At 41.3% G+C, this 20,579-nt stretch overlaps 1 protein-coding gene across 5 annotated transcripts in view; it reads right to left on the bottom strand.

The window, feature by feature from the left end:
• Window positions 1-2,242: 2,242 nt before the first annotated feature.
• The window catches only part of BCAT1 (branched chain amino acid transaminase 1), a 647,504-nt gene continuing 629,167 nt past the window's right edge, over window positions 2,243-20,579 (bottom strand). For all 5 annotated transcript variants that reach the window (XM_049783823.1, XM_049783821.1, XM_049783820.1 and 2 more), the window contains 4 exons: window positions 14,455-14,540; window positions 11,868-12,008; window positions 8,672-8,746; window positions 2,243-2,686 (listed from right to left, as the gene is read on the bottom strand). In XM_049783823.1, the coding sequence (XP_049639780.1) occupies window positions 2,645-2,686; window positions 8,672-8,746; window positions 11,868-12,008; window positions 14,455-14,540 (344 nt within the window). In that variant the 3' untranslated portion in view covers window positions 2,243-2,644. The remainder of the gene's footprint in view (window positions 2,687-8,671; window positions 8,747-11,867; window positions 12,009-14,454; window positions 14,541-20,579) is intronic.

The following is a 20,579-nucleotide window of genomic DNA, read 5'->3' as shown; positions in this document are numbered from 1 at the left end:
GTGGGAGGAATAGAACACGCAAAAGAAGTTAATCATTATCATTTTAAACGCCACCAGTTCTGTTTATATTCATGCACATGTAAATTGCTGAATCTCATTTGATCAACCCAATTAAACATTAAATAATTGCAGCCAATTATGCAAATATCAACAACAATATTAATTTGTTGATCTTTGGGAGCAGATTAGTCTCACATGTTCTTAATGCTAGACTATCTCACACCCTAAATGATCAATTAGTGTGACGATTTCTAAGTCTTGAAGAACAAATAATTGCCTAGTTACAACGTGCCACTCTTGCTGTATTAATCCACTGCAATTAAACAAACAGTGCACAAGGCAAAAAGAGATGTGCAAAGGTTCCTTTCAAATCTATTTTACAAATTAGCATAGAGGTCGATTTCCTGTCTTATTGCTTTAACATGAATGGCAGATTTTTGTTTCAACATGAATTCCAGTTTGGGAAGATGGGGGAATAATACCTAGCATACCACTGAGGGCCTTAAATGCCAGGAGTTGAACCCAGGGCCTCACATATGCAAGGCACAGGTTTACTATTTAAATTATATCCTGGCCTTGAAAATGCCATGTTTTAAATATAATGTATGTGTACTTGCTATTAAGGCTTTAGGAGAGAAATCATAGATAATTCTAGATATGCCATCCTGAGGTCTTTATAACGGACACATCTTGAGGCACTAAATTTCAAAGAAGTAACAAGTGTATTTATGGCAAACAAGGATTTCCACTTCTCATTAGAATATGAGTCTAGTGGGTAGGTACTATTTCAAAGTTTTTTTTTTTTTTTTTTTTTTTTTTTGGTTTTTGGGCCACACCCGGTAACGCTCAGGGGTTACTCCTGGCTATGCGCTCAGAAGTCGCTCCTGGCTTGGGGGACCATATGGGACGCCGGGGGATCGAACCGCGGTCCGTCTCCTTAGGCTAGCGCAGGTAAGGCAGGCACCTTACCTCCAGCGCCACCACCCGGCCCTATTTCAAAGTTTAAGATTACTTTCTTACTGTGTTAATAATGAGGTCACAGGAAAAAGATTACTCTTCAAACATCACTTGTGCATAGAGGACGAAGTCCCTATAGCCTAAAAAATCTCCTAAGACTTCAGATCATCACAGAAGAGCCTCCTGAATAATATGTTAACCTCTTCTTATCACACACACCCTTCATTTTCATTTAACTATTTCTATGTGCAAAGATCCTACAGGCAAAAGTCTGGGAAGCTATGAGTGATGTGCTGCCATTAGCTATGAGCAGCTAAATGCCTCCAGGAGTTTCCAAGGCATCAAAGTTTCCTAGTGTTTTCCCCCTTTCCCTAAAAAGAGAATGAACTCTGAGCAACAAGATGGAAGTAATCAGGATGAAAGAAAAATAGAACAGAAGAACATCTAAAAGCATAATGCTCCATCAAAGTTCATATTTACCCTAAAAAAAGCCAAGCATAACTTTAGCCTACAGGTACGAAAGCAGGAATAAACCACAGAGCTTTACTTCACCTGAGTCCCAAGCATGTGTTCAACTGATCCTTATTGTATTTAAAAAAAAAAAAAAAAAAAAAGAGCAACCACAAAACCAGACTGTAGGAATCAGAATATACCCCTTGGTATTCTGCACCATAGGACACTGAGGATGGTTTGTGAACTTGACCCTTGCTGTTTGACCCAGTTTCCATCTTGGCAGTATGATACCCCAACCTCCCAACTTCACGTAGAACTGTAGCTTCCATGCCACAACAGGATTCACATTTGGAAAAATCCCTCCAACAAGCTGTGTCTCTTAGTACCACTGATGACTAAATTCTAGTCAGTGCATGAAAGGAAAAAAGTATCAGATCTGAAGATAGACAGTAGTAAACAGAAGAGAGATAGATGTAGCATATACAGTCACCTATTCTAAAACAGATGTTCTATGGCAGAGAAGGGAAAAAGGAACACTTCCACTCACTCATGCTTTTCTTGTATATGCCAGGCACCGGGGACCACAGGATTCCTGTGTCTTGTAGTGGCATCTGACACAGAGCAAGTAATTGCACATGGGTAAAGGGTACAGAAACTGTGGCACCAATGGACACCTGGGCTCCTACTGGGAAAAAAGAGTCATAACTTCCTTTGAGTATACTGATGCCCCTGCAAGCCAAGGTGATAATAGTCATATAGTTTTTCCATCTTGATCTTTAAAAAATAAAACAAAAAATACACTTTTCAAGAATGAAGTTGAATCTCCAGAAAGGATACCTATGTACTTTACTCCAACCAAGTTGCAAACCCAGAAACACTTGTTTGGTTGAAAAGCAGAACATAATTTATGCCAATGAACAAACAGACCTTTGGATGTTGGTGCTTAAAAGACAAGGGGGGGCACTAGATTAGAAAGGGAAATTTTAAGTTCTGTGGCCTGGATGATTATCAATCATTCCAAGAGAAAAGTTAAGGTGAGTTTCTACTACTAAGTTTGTGAGACACCGTTTGAGGATTGCAGTTCATCTTCTCCTGCACGGGGAAGCCATCATTGGCTGGAGATAAGTTACGTGAAAGCACAGCTATGAACACAGAACCACAGAAATCTAGCCTAAGTCCAAAGCAGCAGTCTGGTTTGTTCCAGCAGCATATAGGTGACACCCGCACCGAGTACTCAGGATACCAACTCAGTCCAGTCACTCTCTTCTTTTCCATACTGCAAGAGAAGCAAGAAATCAGGTCAGCAGAAAGTCCAACAGTGCAGTTTATAAATCAATTTATTTCTTTTTGTTTTGCTCTGGGGCCACACCCGTTGGTGCTCAAGGGTTACTCCTGACTCTGTGTTCAGGAATCACTCCTGGCAGGCTTGGGGGACCATATGGGATATCAGGAATCAAACCCTTGGTCAGCTGCGTGCAAGGCAAATGCCCTACACTGGGCTATCGCTCCAGCCCCTATAAATCAATTTATGACAACCAAGATTATATGAAGGTTCTCCTCACTTTGGAGCATAGTCAGTGCTTAGTACAAGAGCCATGGTGTGGAAACAACCAGCGTTCAATTACAGATGAATGAATCAAGATGTTGGGACCACTATACACAATGGAATACTATGCAATCATAAGAAAAGATGAAGTTGTGTTCTTTGGTGCTCTGAAGATGGAATAGAGGGTACAGTGCTGAGGGAAGTCAGCCAAAAGGAGGACAGATACAGAATGATCTCTTTCAGATGTGAAACATAAAAAAAATATTGTAAAGGAGTCACAAAGAGCTCAAAATGGAAGAACTGGTGCCCAGAACTAAGTTTATCTAGTGTAGGAGGATGAATGGGAAGGACCCTTGGGACAATGCTGGAGAAATATGGGCAATCTAGTTGTAGTTATGGCATTGGAATTATGTGTGCATGAAATTATTCTTAGTAGTGTTTTTTTATAAGCTACATCCAATGGTGCTCAGAGATTATTTCTGCTTTGTGCTCAGGGATATCTTGGCAGGGCTTGAGTGACCATATGGGGAACCAATAATCAAACTCAGGTAAGCTGCATGCAAGACAGCAAGACAAATGCCCTACCTGCTTGCTGTGCTATCACTACAGCTTCTTAACAATATTATAAATTACAGTACTTCAATAAAAGTTGACCCCTGGGCTGACCACTTAGTCCAGGCGAGCATGATTCCCCCCACACCAGGCGGGTCTTCAGGGCCACGCCTGGTTAATCGGGCCCTGGGGGGAGGGGGTGAGAAATTCCTCCCTAGGCATCCAAAAACTACAGAACCGTACTTCATGTACTTCATGTATTCAGAATATTCCTTACTCTTATGTTATGTTTTCCGTATACTGAATGTTTATTTTGTATTCTCCCCTTTCCCACACCCCTACAAAGCTCTTTTTTACTCCTTAACTCTCTAACCCCCTCTCAAACATCACTAACCTAGTTTACTCTTTTTAACTTCAGTAGTGTACAATCGTAATCACAGTCCAAAGCTGTGCATTGTGTGTGACAACCCCAAACTGTTTCAAGATACATAAAATGGACACGTTTTCTTTAGAATATTTTGTGTTTTTTCTCTGACAGCTATAATTCTTACTAAATGTTGTCTTATACAGTGATGATTCTAACCACTTCTTATCTTCTCTTTTTGAGCTGTTTAACAAGGAATTTTGGTGGAAGAGTCCCCCAGTTTAATGCTTATGATTGAACCATGCCATGGGAATCATTGTAATTGTTCTTATGGCCCCCATATGCGCCAATAACACCATGTGGCATTGCTTCTTATTTGCATAGGCACATTAAAATGGGGAAATAGCATAAATACAAATAAGATCCTATCTAATAGAGATTGGAACACACAAATCTTGTAGTGCAAAGGGACCTTACACCCTGAACATTGACATAACGACCTGGCACAGACCTCAGAAGAAAGGGCATATTCCATTCTCCCCTGAACCAGGAAAGCCATCCACGAAACATCCAGGCTGGTCTATAACATCACCTGGAAGCAATCCTCTACCACGGAAGACCTACACTGCTCAGACTTCGACCTGCTCAAAAGAGACTTCCCTTAACACTGAGAAGACTTAACAACAACAACGACCTGCTTACAGGACAGGGCCCGCTGCATTGCCCTTTGATTGTGAGGTGAAAGGAGAGGATGCTCCACGTCCTGACTTCAATGTAAGATATGCAGATTCCAGGATCTTTAATACAGAAACATGATACCAACAACAGAGACTGTGTGAAAAATAAAAGTGTGTTGGCACTACAGACAATGTATTGGATTGGACGATCTAGCTTGCCTGGAGCCTAGACTTGGTCTTGTGCCAGGAAACTTCAGGGGTCTGGTCTCTTTGTACTTAGGCCAAGGTTATTTCTTTCCATGTCCCTCATATTTTGGTGGGCCTATGCAAACAACAATTGCCACTCTAACACCATTCTTACTGTGCTCCTTTGACTCTAATCCTTAAAAAGAACTCACTTAAAATTTGAGGTTAACTTAAGCTAATATGCATGTATATGGAAATGTAAGAAAATACTATGCCTGTAATGTTTAAGGAGTTACGTAAGTTTTATGGCTTTAGATTGCCTTGTGTACTGTTAAGAAATATTATAATGTGTTACAATCTGGGGACTTGAGGGACAAAGTAATTGTACATGGATTCTGTCTTATTTATCTTAATGTTCTTTGGCTGAAATTTCAAAGTTAAGATATCAGCAAGGGGACTTCTGAGAATTATGTTATGGGTGATTGTCCTTCCACTGTAACTTTACCTTGTCCTCTTTCTTTGCATCCTTGTTCTCATAATTAAAAATAAAAATTAAAAAAAAATTAAAAGTTAAAAATAATATAAAAATTCTGCACTGATATTTGTAGTCTGACACAGGGACATGTGATATTACTTCTTGTCATTCTATTAGCAATCCATTATCTATTAACAATCAGACCATTGCCTCATAACTTTACACAAATTGTTGTTTAAAAAAGGGCACTCTTCCCCACCTCTCCCTTCTTCCAGGATGTCTAGCAGCTGAAACATGCTCCTAGAAGTCATATATCAATAATAATGCTCTGAATCTCTGGACAACTTTATTTGTTTAATTCTGTCATCCTATAGGAACATATCAATTTTAACAGAATAGACACCTAACAGTGAAAGCTTACTAAACCTTCTGCCATTGTATTAGTGACTTCATTAGCGATACAATGATTTTCACAAATATGCTTGCACTGTAATTTTTCCTTACTTTCTTCCTTTTTGTTTTCTTTTTTTTTTTTTTTTTTTTTTTTTTTTTTAGTAACATTGCTTTCACCTATCTGGAAACAAATGTATTATGATCAACAACTATGTGATGCAATTTCTTTAAATAGATTAAAAAAACTTTTGAGGGCCCAGAGAGATAGCATAGCGGTGTTTGCCTTGCAATCAGCCGAATCAGGACCTAAGGTGGTTGGTTTGAATCCTGATGTCCCATATGGTCCCCCATGCCTGCCAGGAGCTATTTCTGAGCAGACAGCCAGGAGTAACCCCTGAGCACTGCCGGGTGTGGCCCAAAAACCAAAAAAAAAAACAAAAAAAACTTTTGATTATTTCTCTGTGCTCAGTTTTCTACTTGTATATTCAAGACTGAATTCTATATGTTTAAATAAAGGCATGTTTTCATCACAATGAATATCAGAAAAATTAAGGAATATATAGAGAAGAGAAAGAGGGACAGGAAAGAGAAGAGAGGGAGAGAGAGAGTTCTCAATAATCAAGACAATGCTTAAATGGGCTGGCATTATCAGTATGTGGGCAACATCAGTCTCACTGCTAAACCTAGTAAGTCCTTGGGGCTCAGGACATGCAGGTTCTGACTGTTCTGTAATGCACATCTGTATTCACTGTGAGGGGCTCATCACAAAGTTTAGCATCACCTTAGGAACCTGATTTTCAAACTATATTTTCGTACCTGGGGCCTGGACAATCTCAGCAACCAAGACCTGCTTTGCCACCATAATCCCCAGAAGCAATGTGTCTGCAAGCCCTGTGCAAGGATAGCTACTGGATGATTCCCTAGATCACAAATGCAAATACAAGGTTCCAGCATCCCCTGGCAAACATTGAGGTGGAGCACATGTGAACACTTGTACACAGATATGAAGGACAATAACCAGATGTGTGGCCACAACAGAGCTTGGAGGTACCTCTGATGATTTCAATGGAGGCAGGCGGGGGGGAAGAAATAGGGCAAGGAAGGGGAAAAAAATCCCCCAGGAAACAAATGTTTCTCTCAGGGTTTCTGCTAATGGCTCAAATTTAAGCATCACTGCTAGAATAGCCCCAACTCTGGAGAGCATTTTATGAGCAAAATAGTAATTTGACAGGCCTATAGATCTTAAAGGCCACTCTATTTCCTAAATGAAAGTTCTGTGTTTGATGTCAGTATCTCCAATTTTTCTTATTCTTGAAAACAAAAGCAACATAATATGTACTATGTTGTAGGTCTGTCATCCTGCAATGTATGTCTTCATGTAAAACTCATAGCATTTGGGGGCCAGAAAGATAGTACAGTAGATAGGGCACTTGCCTTGCATGCTTTTGACCCATGTTCAATCCTCAGAGCTCCATATGGTCTCATAAGCAATACGAGTGATTCCTGAGCCCTCAGTACTGCTGAATTTGACCCCCAAACAAATAAACCCAAATAATCACAGCATTCTAAGCTGTATGCAAGACACATGCTAATACAGGGAATTCATAACATCTAAACCCAGGCAGGAGACAATCAAACACCTTTTGGCTACTGGATAATTTAATTAAAAATTTCAAGGCAGGGCCGGAGTGATAGTGTAGCTATAGGGTGTTTTCAGCATAGACCTGGGTTTGATCCTTGGCATCCCATATGGTCCCCCAAGCCAAGAATGAGTTCTGAGCATATAGACAGGAGTAACCCCTGAGCATCACATGGTGTGGCCTATATGGTCCTCTAAGCCAGGAGTGATTTCTGAGTGCATAGCCAGGAGTAACTCCTCAGCAGCCCCAAGTGTGGCCCAACCCTCCCCCAAATTCAAGGCAGAAGGCTTGAAAAACTTAAAATTTTAATTTGATTAAAAATTTCGGGCTGGAGAGATAGCATGGAGGTAAGGCGTTTGCTTTTCATGCAGAAGGTCATTGGTTTGAAACCCAGCATCCCATATGGTTCCCCAAGCCTGCCAGGAGTGATTTCTGAGCGTGGAGCCAGGAGTAACCCCTGAGCACTGCCGGGTGTGACCCAAAAAAACAAAAAATAAATAAATAAAAAATTTTAAGGTAGGGCATTTGCCTTGCATACATCTGTTTGGTTTGATCCTTGGCATTCCTATGGTCCCCCAAGCGCTCCAGCAGTGATTCCTGAGTGCAGAGCTCCAAGTAACCTTGGAGCATAGCCAGGTATGACCCAAAACAAAAAAATTAATAAAACAAAACAAAAATTTCAAGGCATAGATGACAGACTGAAGTAGAGAAAAGTTCAATTTTTCCTTCAGAGTTGGTGTTCGGAGAAAGAAACAGGCACTCAGGGCCACAAAAAGTCCAAGACATGCTCAACACCAGATTCCCATGTGGAATAGAGTACTTGGAAGAATTTTAATCATTTGCATGCTTCAGAAGAAAACTACTACATCACATGATTAATGACAAGCTCCTCTTCACCTAGATGTAGAAATGGCTGGAACTCTCCAGTTCACTAGAAAGTTATATGCAAGGCAAGAGAATAATCTGCATATCATGCATTTCCTTTGCATGATGCCAAAAATAACCAGCATCTTTGCTGCCCACCAAGCAGTCACTTGTCCCTTTTTATCTAAATCCTCAAAGGCTAGCGCACAGACATGATATAAAAAGGAGAAGTTCTGAGTTCAATCCCTAATACCACATGATTCCCTGGGCCCTGGCAGGTATAATCCAAAAAACTAGAGAGAAGAATAAAAGGAGGAGATAATACTTTATAATGCCACCAACATTTGTTTCATGCCAAATAATTTGGAGTTTCTGGCAATGCTATATTCTTTCTTTTAAACAATTATTTTTCTTCTCATTTATTTTCATTCAGCTCCATACAAATCCTTAAAACCTACTTCGCTGAGTAAATGGGCATATTTACTCTCTTCTTTCCACTGCAATGGAACTTGGCTAGAGCCTTGATAAAAATAAGATGACACATTAACAGGAAGACATCCTTACCTGAATATCGCTCAGCTTGTTCAAGATGCGGCTTGCAAGCTTCGGCCCATTGTCCATGGTGGGAATGTGGAGAGTCTGTACGAGAAGAGCAGACAGACCTCAGTGAAGCTGATCCCGTATCAGTGATGAGGATACTCAAGTCCTATAAGCTTCTATCAAGAAGCCATAGAAATGCAGCGTGGGGGGCCAACAAGGTGGCGCTTGAGGTAAGGTGTCTACCTTGCAAGCACTAGCCAAGGAAGGACCTCGGTTCGATCCCCCGGCGTCCCATATGGTTCTCCCAAGCCAGGGGTGATTTCTGAGCACTTAGCCAGGAGTAACCCCTGAGCATCAAACGGGTGTGGCCCGAAAAACCAAAAAAAAAAGAAAGAAAGAAAGAAAAGAAATAAAGAAATGCAGCATGGGACTGGATAACTTGATCTTGCACTTCGGCTCCTACCTCTCTGTGGAATCTACTCACTGGAATAGGTGATGTGTGTGGAATATCCCACAATGTGTTTCCTCCCTGCTGATTTCAGGGCCCAACTGGTTTCTATGTTGGTGAGAAGCAGGTGATTAGGGGAAAAGGGAAGGGGTACAGTTTTTCAAATGGTTGACTATACTTGTAGACCCTTCCAGAAATTTCCAGACCCTTCTAGCTCTCTAAGAACCCACAAAGATGAGCAGCTGGCTACCACACAAAACCCTCCTGGCAGTGCCAAGGGCTCAAGCAAGTTGCTGCAGAGACAGAAAATCATAGCAAGACTCAGTCTTCCACAAAGTAGCTTTTACACCTTCATCTCTTCCCCACTAGAAGTCTTCACAGCATTGGCATAAGGGTAACTTCGGGCCAAGAGATTTCCTGCCCTTTTTATTTGCTTTTGTCCATCCGTGTCCACAGGCTTACAATGTTTTAAGGAGTTTGTCTGATTTTTATTTTCTTGTTATGACTTTAGCATATGAAGATGTACACTTTGACTCTGAATGGCTCCTGAATTGAGAGGTTAAACTTTTTTAATTTTAAAAATTAAAATTTAAATGTTTTAAGGCCAGAGCGATAGCACAGTGGTAAGGCATTTGCCTTACATACAGTCAATCTTGGATGGACTCCAGTTCGATTCCCAGCATCCCATATGGTCCCCCAAGCCTGCAAGGAGCAATTTCTGAGTGCAGAGCTAGGAGTAACCCCTGAGCATGGTGGGTATGACCCAAAAGCCAAAAAAAAATAAAATAAAATAATAATAATAATAATAATAATAATAATAATAAAATTCTTTTAATGTTTTGAAAATTAAAAACCTTTAAACATTACAGATGTCTTATTTCTAGAGGAGAATGATAATTGTACTTTATATTCAACAATAATTTAACAATAATTGTCTAGCCTAATGACATTCATTTAAAAATGGGCTCTCGATTTGGGGAAACAGTCCAAGGGTGGAGGCTCAAGTTTTATGTGCAGGAACTCGGGGTTCCCTCCCAACACTACTTGGTTCCCGGAACAGAGTAGGGAGTAGCCCCTGAACACCTCTGGGTGTAGCCCAAAAATAATCTCCAAAGTGGCTCCATGATTCATTACCTAGACACCATCCTAATAAAAGGCAAAACAGATTTTCCAATCTTTCAAATGTCGGCATGTACTAGGTGGGCTCCTTTTCCTCAAAGCAATCAGTCTGGACATGGGATTTTATCAAAGGTCATTCCCTAAAATCAATTAATATCTGAGGCAACAATGCATCCACTTATAAAGTTACTTGGGACTGGAGAATTGTCACTCAACCAACTGAGGAAAATAAAGATAATGCTGAGTTTAAAAAGCCATGAGGGAAAGGGTCAAAATAGCACTGGTAGTAGGGCATTTTTCTTACATGTGACTTAACCAGGATGGACCCAGATTCGGTCTTTGGCATTCCATATTGTCCCCTGAGCTTTTGAGGAGCGATTTCTGAGCACAAAGCCAGGAGTAAATGCTGAGTCAGGTGTGATCCAAAGTAAACAATTAATAAACAAATACATTTTTTAAATGTTTTCTATAAAAGCCATAAGGGCATATCTAATAGGAATCATTTCATCCAGTTGCATTTTAAGAATATCTGCATGTGTAGATCACAATGGCTTCAATAAAATAAAATTAAAAAATAAAAAAGAATATCCTCATGGGGACTGGAGCAATAATACAGTGGGTAGGGCACTTGTCTGGCATGTGACTGACGCAGGTTTAATTCCCAAGGTCCCAGATGGTCCTCCAAGTTTGCAAGGAGTGATCCCTGAGTGCAAAGTTAAGAATAACCCCTGAATGCCACCGGGTATGGCCCCAAAAAACAAAAACAAGAATATTTGCATGTGTTTAAGTTAGAGTATTAGAACTTTGTTGTTACATTGGGGAACGCAAACACATAAATGAGCAAGCAAGTATCTAGCACATGTAATATCAGATGAAAACCCTGTAAGAACATCTCCCCCACCCAATCATTAATTCCTTTTGGGAGATATTAGAATGTACACCATGTCTACCAAAAGAAAATATTTTGGGGGGGCCCTGGGGACAGTTCCCTGGCATAGCACCTGCCCTGCATACCAGAAACTGAGTCCCAAGAGGTCCAGTGAGAGGCAGGACAAGGCCTCACCAGAAAGAGCAAGCCAGATGGTCACAACTACCACTGCAAAGAAGCATTTTTGAATTAAAAGAATTTTCAGAGTGGCTTGAGCCAGCACAGCATATAAGGTGCCTGCCTTGCATGAGACTAATCCTGGTTCCCTCCCCAGAATCCCATATGGTCCCCCAAACCCTGTAAGGAGTAATCTCTGACTACAGAGTCAGGAGGAGTAAGTCCTGAATACAGGTGGGTGTGGCCCACAAAGAACAACAGTAGTACAGTACTTTTAGAGATCTGACAATATGGCATAAATAATAATATTAACAAAGAGATTACTAAATGTAGGACTGGACACATCAATAAGTTTCAAGAGCTCTGTTTTCAGGCATAACTCCTGGAAAAGCTCAAGGAAAGATGCAGGGAATCAAACCCAGGTCAACCATGTGCAAGGCTGTACTATCATTCCAAGTCCCAACTTTTATAACTTTACTTAAGTGACCAGAAGTTGAAGCCAGAAGAAGAGCATCATCCCCTAGAGAAGATGTGAGCATGGATATGTCTAGACTTTTTGTGCCACTGGCAAGTGTCCAGCTAGGACAGGCAGTAAGATAGCATCTTACCTGGTCCTTGTACAGGATCTCAGAAACTGGGCAGACCACACAGGCTGTCCCTGAGCCAAACATCTCCCGTACTCGGCCACCCTTCAGGGCTGAAGTCAAGTCACTCATGGTCAGATACCGCTCCGACACCTTAAATTCACCCTGTTGGCAAGGAAGCAGACACATGGAAACATTTTCTATAGAAAAAGGCAAGCAAACGAAGACCACAGAACAAACCACACCCAATTTCTCAGCTTTCACTTCACTGACTGGAAGATAATACCTGGATAATGATAGCTACCACATTTGGAGCAACCATTATAAATCACATTCTCACTTTTCTTGTCTCTGTCTTTGTCTCTCTTTTGTCTGAGCTGCTGGGGATCCAGCTCAGGGACTCATTCATGCGTGTAAGACAAATGCTCTACCTAACAGCCGTACTCAAGGTGTTCTCTGGCTCTGTGCTCAGTGATCTCTCCAGCCAGTGCTTGGGGACTCTAATGGGATGTCAGCGATTGAATTGGGTTGGTTTCATGCAAAATAATAGTACAACCTGCTGTGTACTATCTATCTGGTACCTCATTCTTTCATGTTGCTTGAAGTTCATGTAGACTGTAAACTTAAAGGTTACTTGAATCAAGAATAACAAAGAATAGCTTTTTAAGAGACAGATAAAGGATCATAATGTGGCCCAGTGGTTGAGTGTTTGACATGTTTGTATGAGGTCCTGGATTGGATTTGATTTCCAGCACCATATAATATATATACACATGCATGTATGTATATATATATATATATATATATATATATATATATATATACACCCAATATATATGCATATATATTCTAGCTTACAATGAGTATTTAATACTTACAAAAGCTCAATAGCTAACCACAAAAATCAAAGACAAGATTTAAGACATTAAAAGAATACTTCACGCAATAAAAGTATTGCAAAGCTAAGAAATATGCCTGCAGGGGCCGGCGAGGTGGTGCCAGAGGTAAGGTGTCTGCCTTCCAAGCACTAGCCAAGGAAGGACTGTGGTTCAATCCCCCGGTGTCTTATATGGTCCCCCCAAGCCAGGGGCAATTTCTGAGCACTTAGCCAGGAGTAACTCCTGAGCATCAAACAGGTGTGGCCCGAAAAAAAAAAAAAAGAAAGAAAAAAAAGAAAAAAAAGAAATATGCCTGCAATAGGAATAAAAAACAAGGCTTTTTGAAGATATCTATTTATCTCAGAATGCGACTGCAATTATATTGTCCAAAGACAAATAAGTTTCAGAAAGTCAGTCCTTAATTGAAAATAAGATTTCTATGTTCTGGAAAAGGAAAAAAAACAAACAGTCTCTTGTAAATAAACAGAATCATTTTCACTGTGTTCACCGTTACTTGTCTTTGGACAGTTTCCCCTGTCTGACAAGTATTGATAACTTCCCACAAGCCTCTTGGCATTTATGTCTGTTTTAAAATAGCTTTTAAAATAAATTACAGCTAAAGAGTCATGAGAAACTTCCTCCATAATAACCTATTTTTCATGCTAACAAATCATTAATGTGGGAAAGCTTTTCCACTTGCAACTTGTCATCAAACCTTCTGTACTTGGTTGATTTTTCCCCTTTAATACAACAAAAATTACTGAGCTTCAAAAATACATCTTTCCAACTGCAAACATATCTAGGACAGAGCAAGCTGTTTGAAATTATACCAACAGTTTGTAAATGTCAGGCCCAATGTGCCAGCCTGCATGTGGCAGTTGGGTCTTGTGTACTTTGTTTGGGGGGGATTGTAGAATTATTTATAGCCTATTTCCTCTATTTTTAAAGTCTTTTCCAGAAAAATAAATGTGCTGGTTCATTCTGGTCTTAGCATGTGTTTCTAAACATGTCTTAGTGGTGTTGGACCCCAGGACTCAAAAACTTTGAGGTTCTTTGGAGATGACTTTAACATAAAGGATCAACGAATTCCATCCAAGAAATTCTGCCAAATGACCAGTTTACTTCACTTTCATCCTGGATTTGCTGCATCTTGTATATACCAGCCTGTGTTACATGGACCAGGAAGGCTACTCCACAGGCTCAAATGTTTTGATTTCAAAATAAATGTGTGTGTAAATTGAAGAGGGCAGAGGGGCAGGAGGAGGGAAAAGGGTGGCAGCTAAACTAATCATGTTGTGTTATTAAACATTTATACATCAGTCATTTTTTTTTTCATTCCCACAACAAACACAGTAAGGCTGTTAAAAAAAAAAAAAAAAAAAAAAAGGGCTTGAAAGAAGCCTATCAGGGCCATTTAGATGCAGGCTTAAACAGTGGAAGTCTGGCTCAATGGAAACAGAAATTCAAAGCCAGAAGAGCTGTAGGAGATGTCAAGAGACAAGGTTCCAGATTCCAGTTTTGAGACTAAGATTCCAGCCTTCTTTTATTTGCTGTAGGGAGCTTGCGGATCTGATTTCTCTGTCCTCCCTAGAAACTATTCTTTCTCTCTTGCATGCAAATGAAATGAAAAGATTAGATAAACTGAATTAAGACTACAGAATATTATTTGGACACTGAGTTGGGATTATTTTGATGACTCAGTTCATGTTTATGGAGACACAATCAGGACCCACCCATGTGCGTGCCAGGTCCAGAATACTCTGTCGTGTCACTCCTGGGAGGATAATGCCATCTAGCGGAGGGGTCGCCAGCTCTTCTTCTGTCATGGAGAAATGAGGAAATGATCAAACTTGAGCCACACCAGAAATGAGTTATTTCTTTTCAGTCCCATTTGGCAACTTTGGTAAAGATGGGTGTGGTTAACAATGTGAATGAATGAGGGAAGTGGAAAGCCAGTCTAGAGTACAGGTAGGGGTGGGATGGAGAGGAGGGAGATTTGGGACATTGGTGGTGGGAATGTTGCATCGGTGAAGGGGGGGGGGGTTCTTTACATGACTGAAACACAAGGACAATCATATTTGTAATCAAGGTGTTTAAATAAAGATATTAATAGGGCCCGGAGAGATAGCACAGCGGCGTTTGCCTGGCAAGCAGCCGATCCAGGACCAAAGGTGGTTGGTTCAAATCCCGGTGTCCTATATGGTCCCCCGTGCCTGCCAGGAGCTATTTCTGAGCAGACAGCCAGGAGTAACCCCTGAGCACCACCGGGTGTGACCCAAAAACCAAAAAAAATAAATAAATAAAAATAAAAAATAAAAATAAGATATTAATAAAAAATGATGGGTGTGGTTATTTTTCCAAGTGAATCAATTTGCATATTGGAAATGTGCAACCTTTATTGTAGATGCTGATTAGAAAAGAAAGATATGAATAAGAAATAACAAGAAATGCCATTCATCCAATAATCTTCCATGTATTCTATCCAATACAAAAAATGAAACTGCCACCCCATACTTGCTAGAAGAACACTTCAAAATCAGCCTTAGAGCAATAGAACTTAATGGAATAGTAGAATAGCAGAATAGAACTTAGTGGAAGAGTAAAGAGCAATAGTACACCAGGTAAGGTATTTGCCTTGCGCATGCCTGACCTGGGTTTGATCCCTGGCACCATATGTGGGCCCCTAAGCACAACCAGGAGTAAACTCTGAGCATAGCGGATGTGGCACAATACCCCCCAAAATATAAAAAATATATACTGGTCACTCCCAAAACTCAGAGCACTGTGAGGAGCCTGTCCCAAAGATGAAGTACATTGTGGTACTAAGCACAGAACCTGATTTGGTCATCTACATGGTCAGAGCCTTAGACCATGTATTATCTCTTAAGCCTTCTGGGTCATTTTTAATACAGTGACTGCAATATTTACTCTAAGAAGACCTTACTGGCCTTTCTCTCTTTTTGAAATGCAAATATAATGATAGTATCTGGTGGGTACAAGTATTTCAAAGTAATTTCAAAGGAAAAAAAAACTAACAAAATAAAACACCATGAGAACCCACTGGCAAGGGTGCTGATCTCCTTGGGCTGCTGACCTCCTGTGTGGTTGATCTCTATTCTTCCACTGCGCCACTACCCTTTCCTGAATCTCTGCATTCACCCTCTTTCAAGATGGGGACCCTTAGTTGGGGTGGGGGCCCTACCCATGGATAGGAATTAAAGGCAAGGACCTAACAGCAACAAGGCTATTAGGTCGTTACACCCTGTATCTTAGAGTCCCTCACCCCATTCTATTTCTTCTGGCCAGCCAAAAAGCTCTCATCATTTTGGAGTGAGGGCACAACTGGCGGTACTCAGGGCTTATTCCTGGCTCAGGAATCATATCTATGTGGTGCCAAAATTAAACTGAGGCCAAGAGGGTACAAGGCAAGCACCCTACCCTGTACTGTCTCCACAGTCATCTGTTTTATTTTAACTTCCTTCTTGTTTGTTTCTGAGCAACATTCAGTGGAGCTTGAGGCATACTCCTGGTGGTACTCAGGGGACCATATGCAGTGCCAGGAATTTGAGCCAGAGTCCAAAACGGTGCAGGGAAAACCCTTGTACTGCCTTTCCTGACTACACTTCACCTGTTTCAAATAAGTTAGAGCCATTCTGTGTCCCAATCAGCATGACAAGCACACACAGCCCTCAGTGACTGGGGAAGAGCCAACGCTATCACTTCAGTGACCGACTCTGGGGCTGTACATGTTCACATGGGGTAATCTTGCTTTCCGGGTTCAATCCACATCCCAATCACCATCCAGCCATGAGAAAAATGGAGCTTTCTGTTCCTTCCCCGCTCCTGCAGACTCAGCACCCTGCTGGCCCGGAGTGGCATGTTAAAAAAGAAAGCGTTTCTGAATACAAAATAAATGAATAATCATCTTTGCTAGGCTACAGCCATCTGACTTTGAAACTTCTATTGGAAAACTTGTGCTGACATCGGCTTTCTGTAATGAAGGGGAATTTGTTCTTGGCAATGACCACTGGCTACTTTTTTGTCATGTTTACAAGTGTTGATCTCAAAATAAGTGTGAGTTTTTGTGAGAAGTTGCTGGATACATAAAGGCCTGGATCATTCTGTAGGTCTCTGCATAGTGTCAGCTCCTCACATTGGCTTCCTCCTAAGTTGCAGGATTCGGTGAAGTTCAATACAAAGATGGGGTCCCCTTGGGTGCAAATGCAGCTTTGTGAAAGATATTTAACACCCAACATTGAAACCACTAACCCCAGGTCAAAAAACAGAACATCTGTTTCTCTGGTTGCCAGACAAGGATGATGACATGACAACATTTGGGTGAGAAAAATTCATTTTCCTCTGCAACCACAAACATGCTCACCAGAGCCAGAATGAGCTCCAGATTGCCCAACACGAGGTAAACAGAGCTCACAGATGCAGCCTGTTTTTGACAGTGGAGTCAGTTCAGAAGCAGAAGAATTTAGAAGTAGTCACAGCAAGATTCATCTGTGATGCTCCAGAGTCGAGCACTAATGGGAACCAGGCAGCAGGCGGGGGGTAGGGGCGGGGTAGGGGGGTGTCTAAGTGCCCCAGACACTGTCAGCACAATTACTCATGTGTTTGACATCAGAGACACACGCAGCACCTCCCACATGCAGGCGGCTGGTCTTAGCCATCTGGATACAGCTTCACTAAGGAGCTCCCAGCTAACTTTCTAGAGGCTGAGGCAGATATTGTATTCAATGGCAGGTTCAAGTCTAGGGAAAGGAGGGAAGCTGGTTAAACCCAGAGGGGTAGTCTATGTAAAGATATTTTTCAAAGTGAAAAAGCAAGGTTGTTAGGGTTTTTTTTTTTGGGGGGGGGGGCACAACCAGCGACGCTCAGAGGTTACTCCTGGCTCTGCACTCAGAAGTTGCTCCTGGCAAATATGGCTGAGGGACCATATGGGATGCCAGGAATTGAACCTGGGTCTGTCCCGGGTCGGCGGCATGCAAGGCAAATTCCTTTGCTGTGCTATCTCTCTGGCCCCAAAGCAGGTTTTATTTGGAGGTACGGAAAAAGGGAAAAGAAAGTATAAGAGAGAAAAAGTAACAAGTACTGTGCTCAAGAGAGTGTTGGCTTCTCCAAAGGTGGAAAAGCCCTGAGACACAACTCAGCATGAAATCAGAAAGTCTACATGTCTGGGGCCAGAGAGATATCGTGGAGGTAGGGCATTTGCCTTGCATGCAGAAAGAAGGTGGTTCGAATCCCGGCATCCCATTTGTTTCCCCGAGCCTGCACGGAGCGATTTCTGAGAGTAGAGCCAGGAGTAACCCCTGAGCACTGCCGGGTATGACCCAAAAAAAATTAAAAAAAAAAGATAAAAAAAAGTCCATATGTCAAGAGAGGAGACACAGCTGACATGTGCTCAGGAACCATGTACACATATGCTCTTGGAAAAGGGTTCTTATCAAGAAAAGATAAGAACTTTCCTAAGAATAAATAATGCTTTTCCCTAATCAGAGCATTCTGATTAGGCTGGGACACAACATCTTCCTCTGGACCCCAATCCTTCTCCCACACTGTGAACTCAGCCACACCTCTGGATTTCCTCTGGGGTGACTTCAATATCCAATAAAAGATCAGCCTGCCTTTCCAACAGCCAAGAGCAAGTGCACGTATTTAATTAGGAATCAACACAATCAAAGATGGAAAAGGAAGTGAGAGATATGGAGTTTTATGTGCGTATGACCCAGATCTACTTCTGACGCCTCAGTGTCCTGAGAACACGGCCAGAAGCAACCCCAAAACGAAGGGGAAAAAAAACCCTGAGTACCACCTCCAATAAAGAATCAAGGCTGAGTGGTCTTGCCACCAAGCTTGGTGTTACTAAAATCAAACTCCATCCACATAGAGGTCACGGTGGGCATTGCACTTAGTCTGTCTCTCTTAATGGCCCATTTCATCCACAGGAGCTGAGGCTGGGAGCCTGGCAGGTACCTTGTAACAACCTTGTCCATCTTTACCCCCATAACTATTTTCCCAAGGCCATACATTAAAATTCAAAGTTTCAATGGAGTTACTTCTTTGTTTCTTAACCCAAAAGTTATTTCCTGACAATCTACTCTTCTTGAGCACTCCTGAAAACTATTCCATTTCCCTTCCCTTGACTTCATATTTTGTTTGGAAGAAGGGAACACACACTAAAACTCAAATTACCCACACAACCGCCATCTGACCAGGAACTCTGAAGGTGGTGGATTATGTTGAAAGACAGAAAACAAATTTTCTCCTTTGTCTCTGATCTTTAAAAGCCCCGGTGGAAATTGTCCAGGATTTACTGTTTAGATAAGGGGCCATTTTTACCACAACAGTTTCAGTGTTTCTGGCTAAAGGATGGAGCTTTGATTCTGTTGGTGCTAAAATCCTATACTCATAAATAATGATGCTGGCACTTCTAAGTAATTGGTTTTGGGGGTGGTTGTGTTTTGTGGGAAGGAGTGGGAAGAGGGAAAAATGAAATTAATCAACCTCAAGTGCTCAGAATTCCACTAGCATCATCTTTCAAGAGAGCCTTTGATAAATGTCGGAGACAGTGACTCAGATTTAGAACTCACATAAAAATTTTGGTCACCGATGGTGCCCTGTCCAAGCAACATGATGTAAGACTGAACAGGATGTGAGGGTATCTGTGTACCCAGGCCTCCAGATCATGTGCCCTCTTTACCTTCTTATGAGACCCAAGTGCACTGACATGTCCTATGGTTCTGGAGACTCAGAGCAGCATACAGCTCTTAGGTTAGTTGCCCCAGAAGCACCATTTTTCTCCTATTCTCAACAAATAACAAAAGAGTACCATAGAGTACTGTTACTGCTTTAAATATGTCATTGCAAAATGTGTCAGCCAAGAGCAGGTGCAATGGCACAGTGGTAGGGCATTTGCCTTGAACGTGGCTGACCCAGGATGGAGTGTGGTTCGATCCCCCACCATCCCATATGGTCCCCCAAGCCAGGAGCAATTTCTGAGCACAGAGCCAGGAATAACGGCTTAGCATCATTGGGCGTGCCCCCCCAAAAAAGAAAAGAAAGAAAAATGTGTCAGACAAAGAGATAGTACTGAGGTTTAGGTATTTTCCTTGCATGTCCCTGACACTGCATATGCACCCCCCCCCCACTGCTCATCCCACAAGGCTTGATCACTTGCAGAGTCAGTAGTAGTAGTAAGTCCTAAGTACCTCAGCTGTGGCCCAAAGACCAAAAGAAAGTAAAAAAAAAAAAAAAAAAAAGAAAAGAAAAACTTAATTGAAGTCAACATGAAGCTTTATAAATATTTGAGCACTTATCATTTTTCCATTTTGAGTCTCTACATTCAGTATTCTAATGCAAAATACCTAAGGTCAGTAAGCCTAAAACCAGGCTTTTTAATGTTTCTGACTATTAAAATGCCAATGGAAAATGAGTGCCTTGTCTGCATTACCCCCATGCTGGCCATTTAACCTCATACCCTGAATACTGCAAAAACTTCACGAGTCCCCATAGTCTCTGTTGACCAATTAAAAAGAGAGAAAGTGAAAATTTGCATTTAGGATATTTAACAAAAAAATAAAAAGTGCAGCTATATTCTGTAGTAGACAAGTATTAACAGCCTTAAATGAACCAAGACCAAACTGACTGAAATAGGCCAATCTGTCCTTTAAAAGAATGTACTTTAATCAAAATGAGCCTCAAAAAAAGCTTGGGAGGTTTCTGCCAGGTTATTAAAATACACAAAAAGGCAAAAACAATTTTAAGAATTACAGCAGTAAAGTACTTAAATGTTGGTGTTAGTCCAATCACTATAAAAAGGCAACCACAGCATATCATACATAGAGTGTGTGGT

The sequence above is a fragment of the Suncus etruscus genome, chromosome 11 (assembly GCF_024139225.1).
Source record: "Suncus etruscus isolate mSunEtr1 chromosome 11, mSunEtr1.pri.cur, whole genome shotgun sequence".
NCBI lineage: Eukaryota > Metazoa > Chordata > Mammalia > Eulipotyphla > Soricidae > Suncus > Suncus etruscus.
Note: the sequence above shows the minus strand (reverse complement) of the source record. Positions and strands in the feature narration are given on the sequence as shown.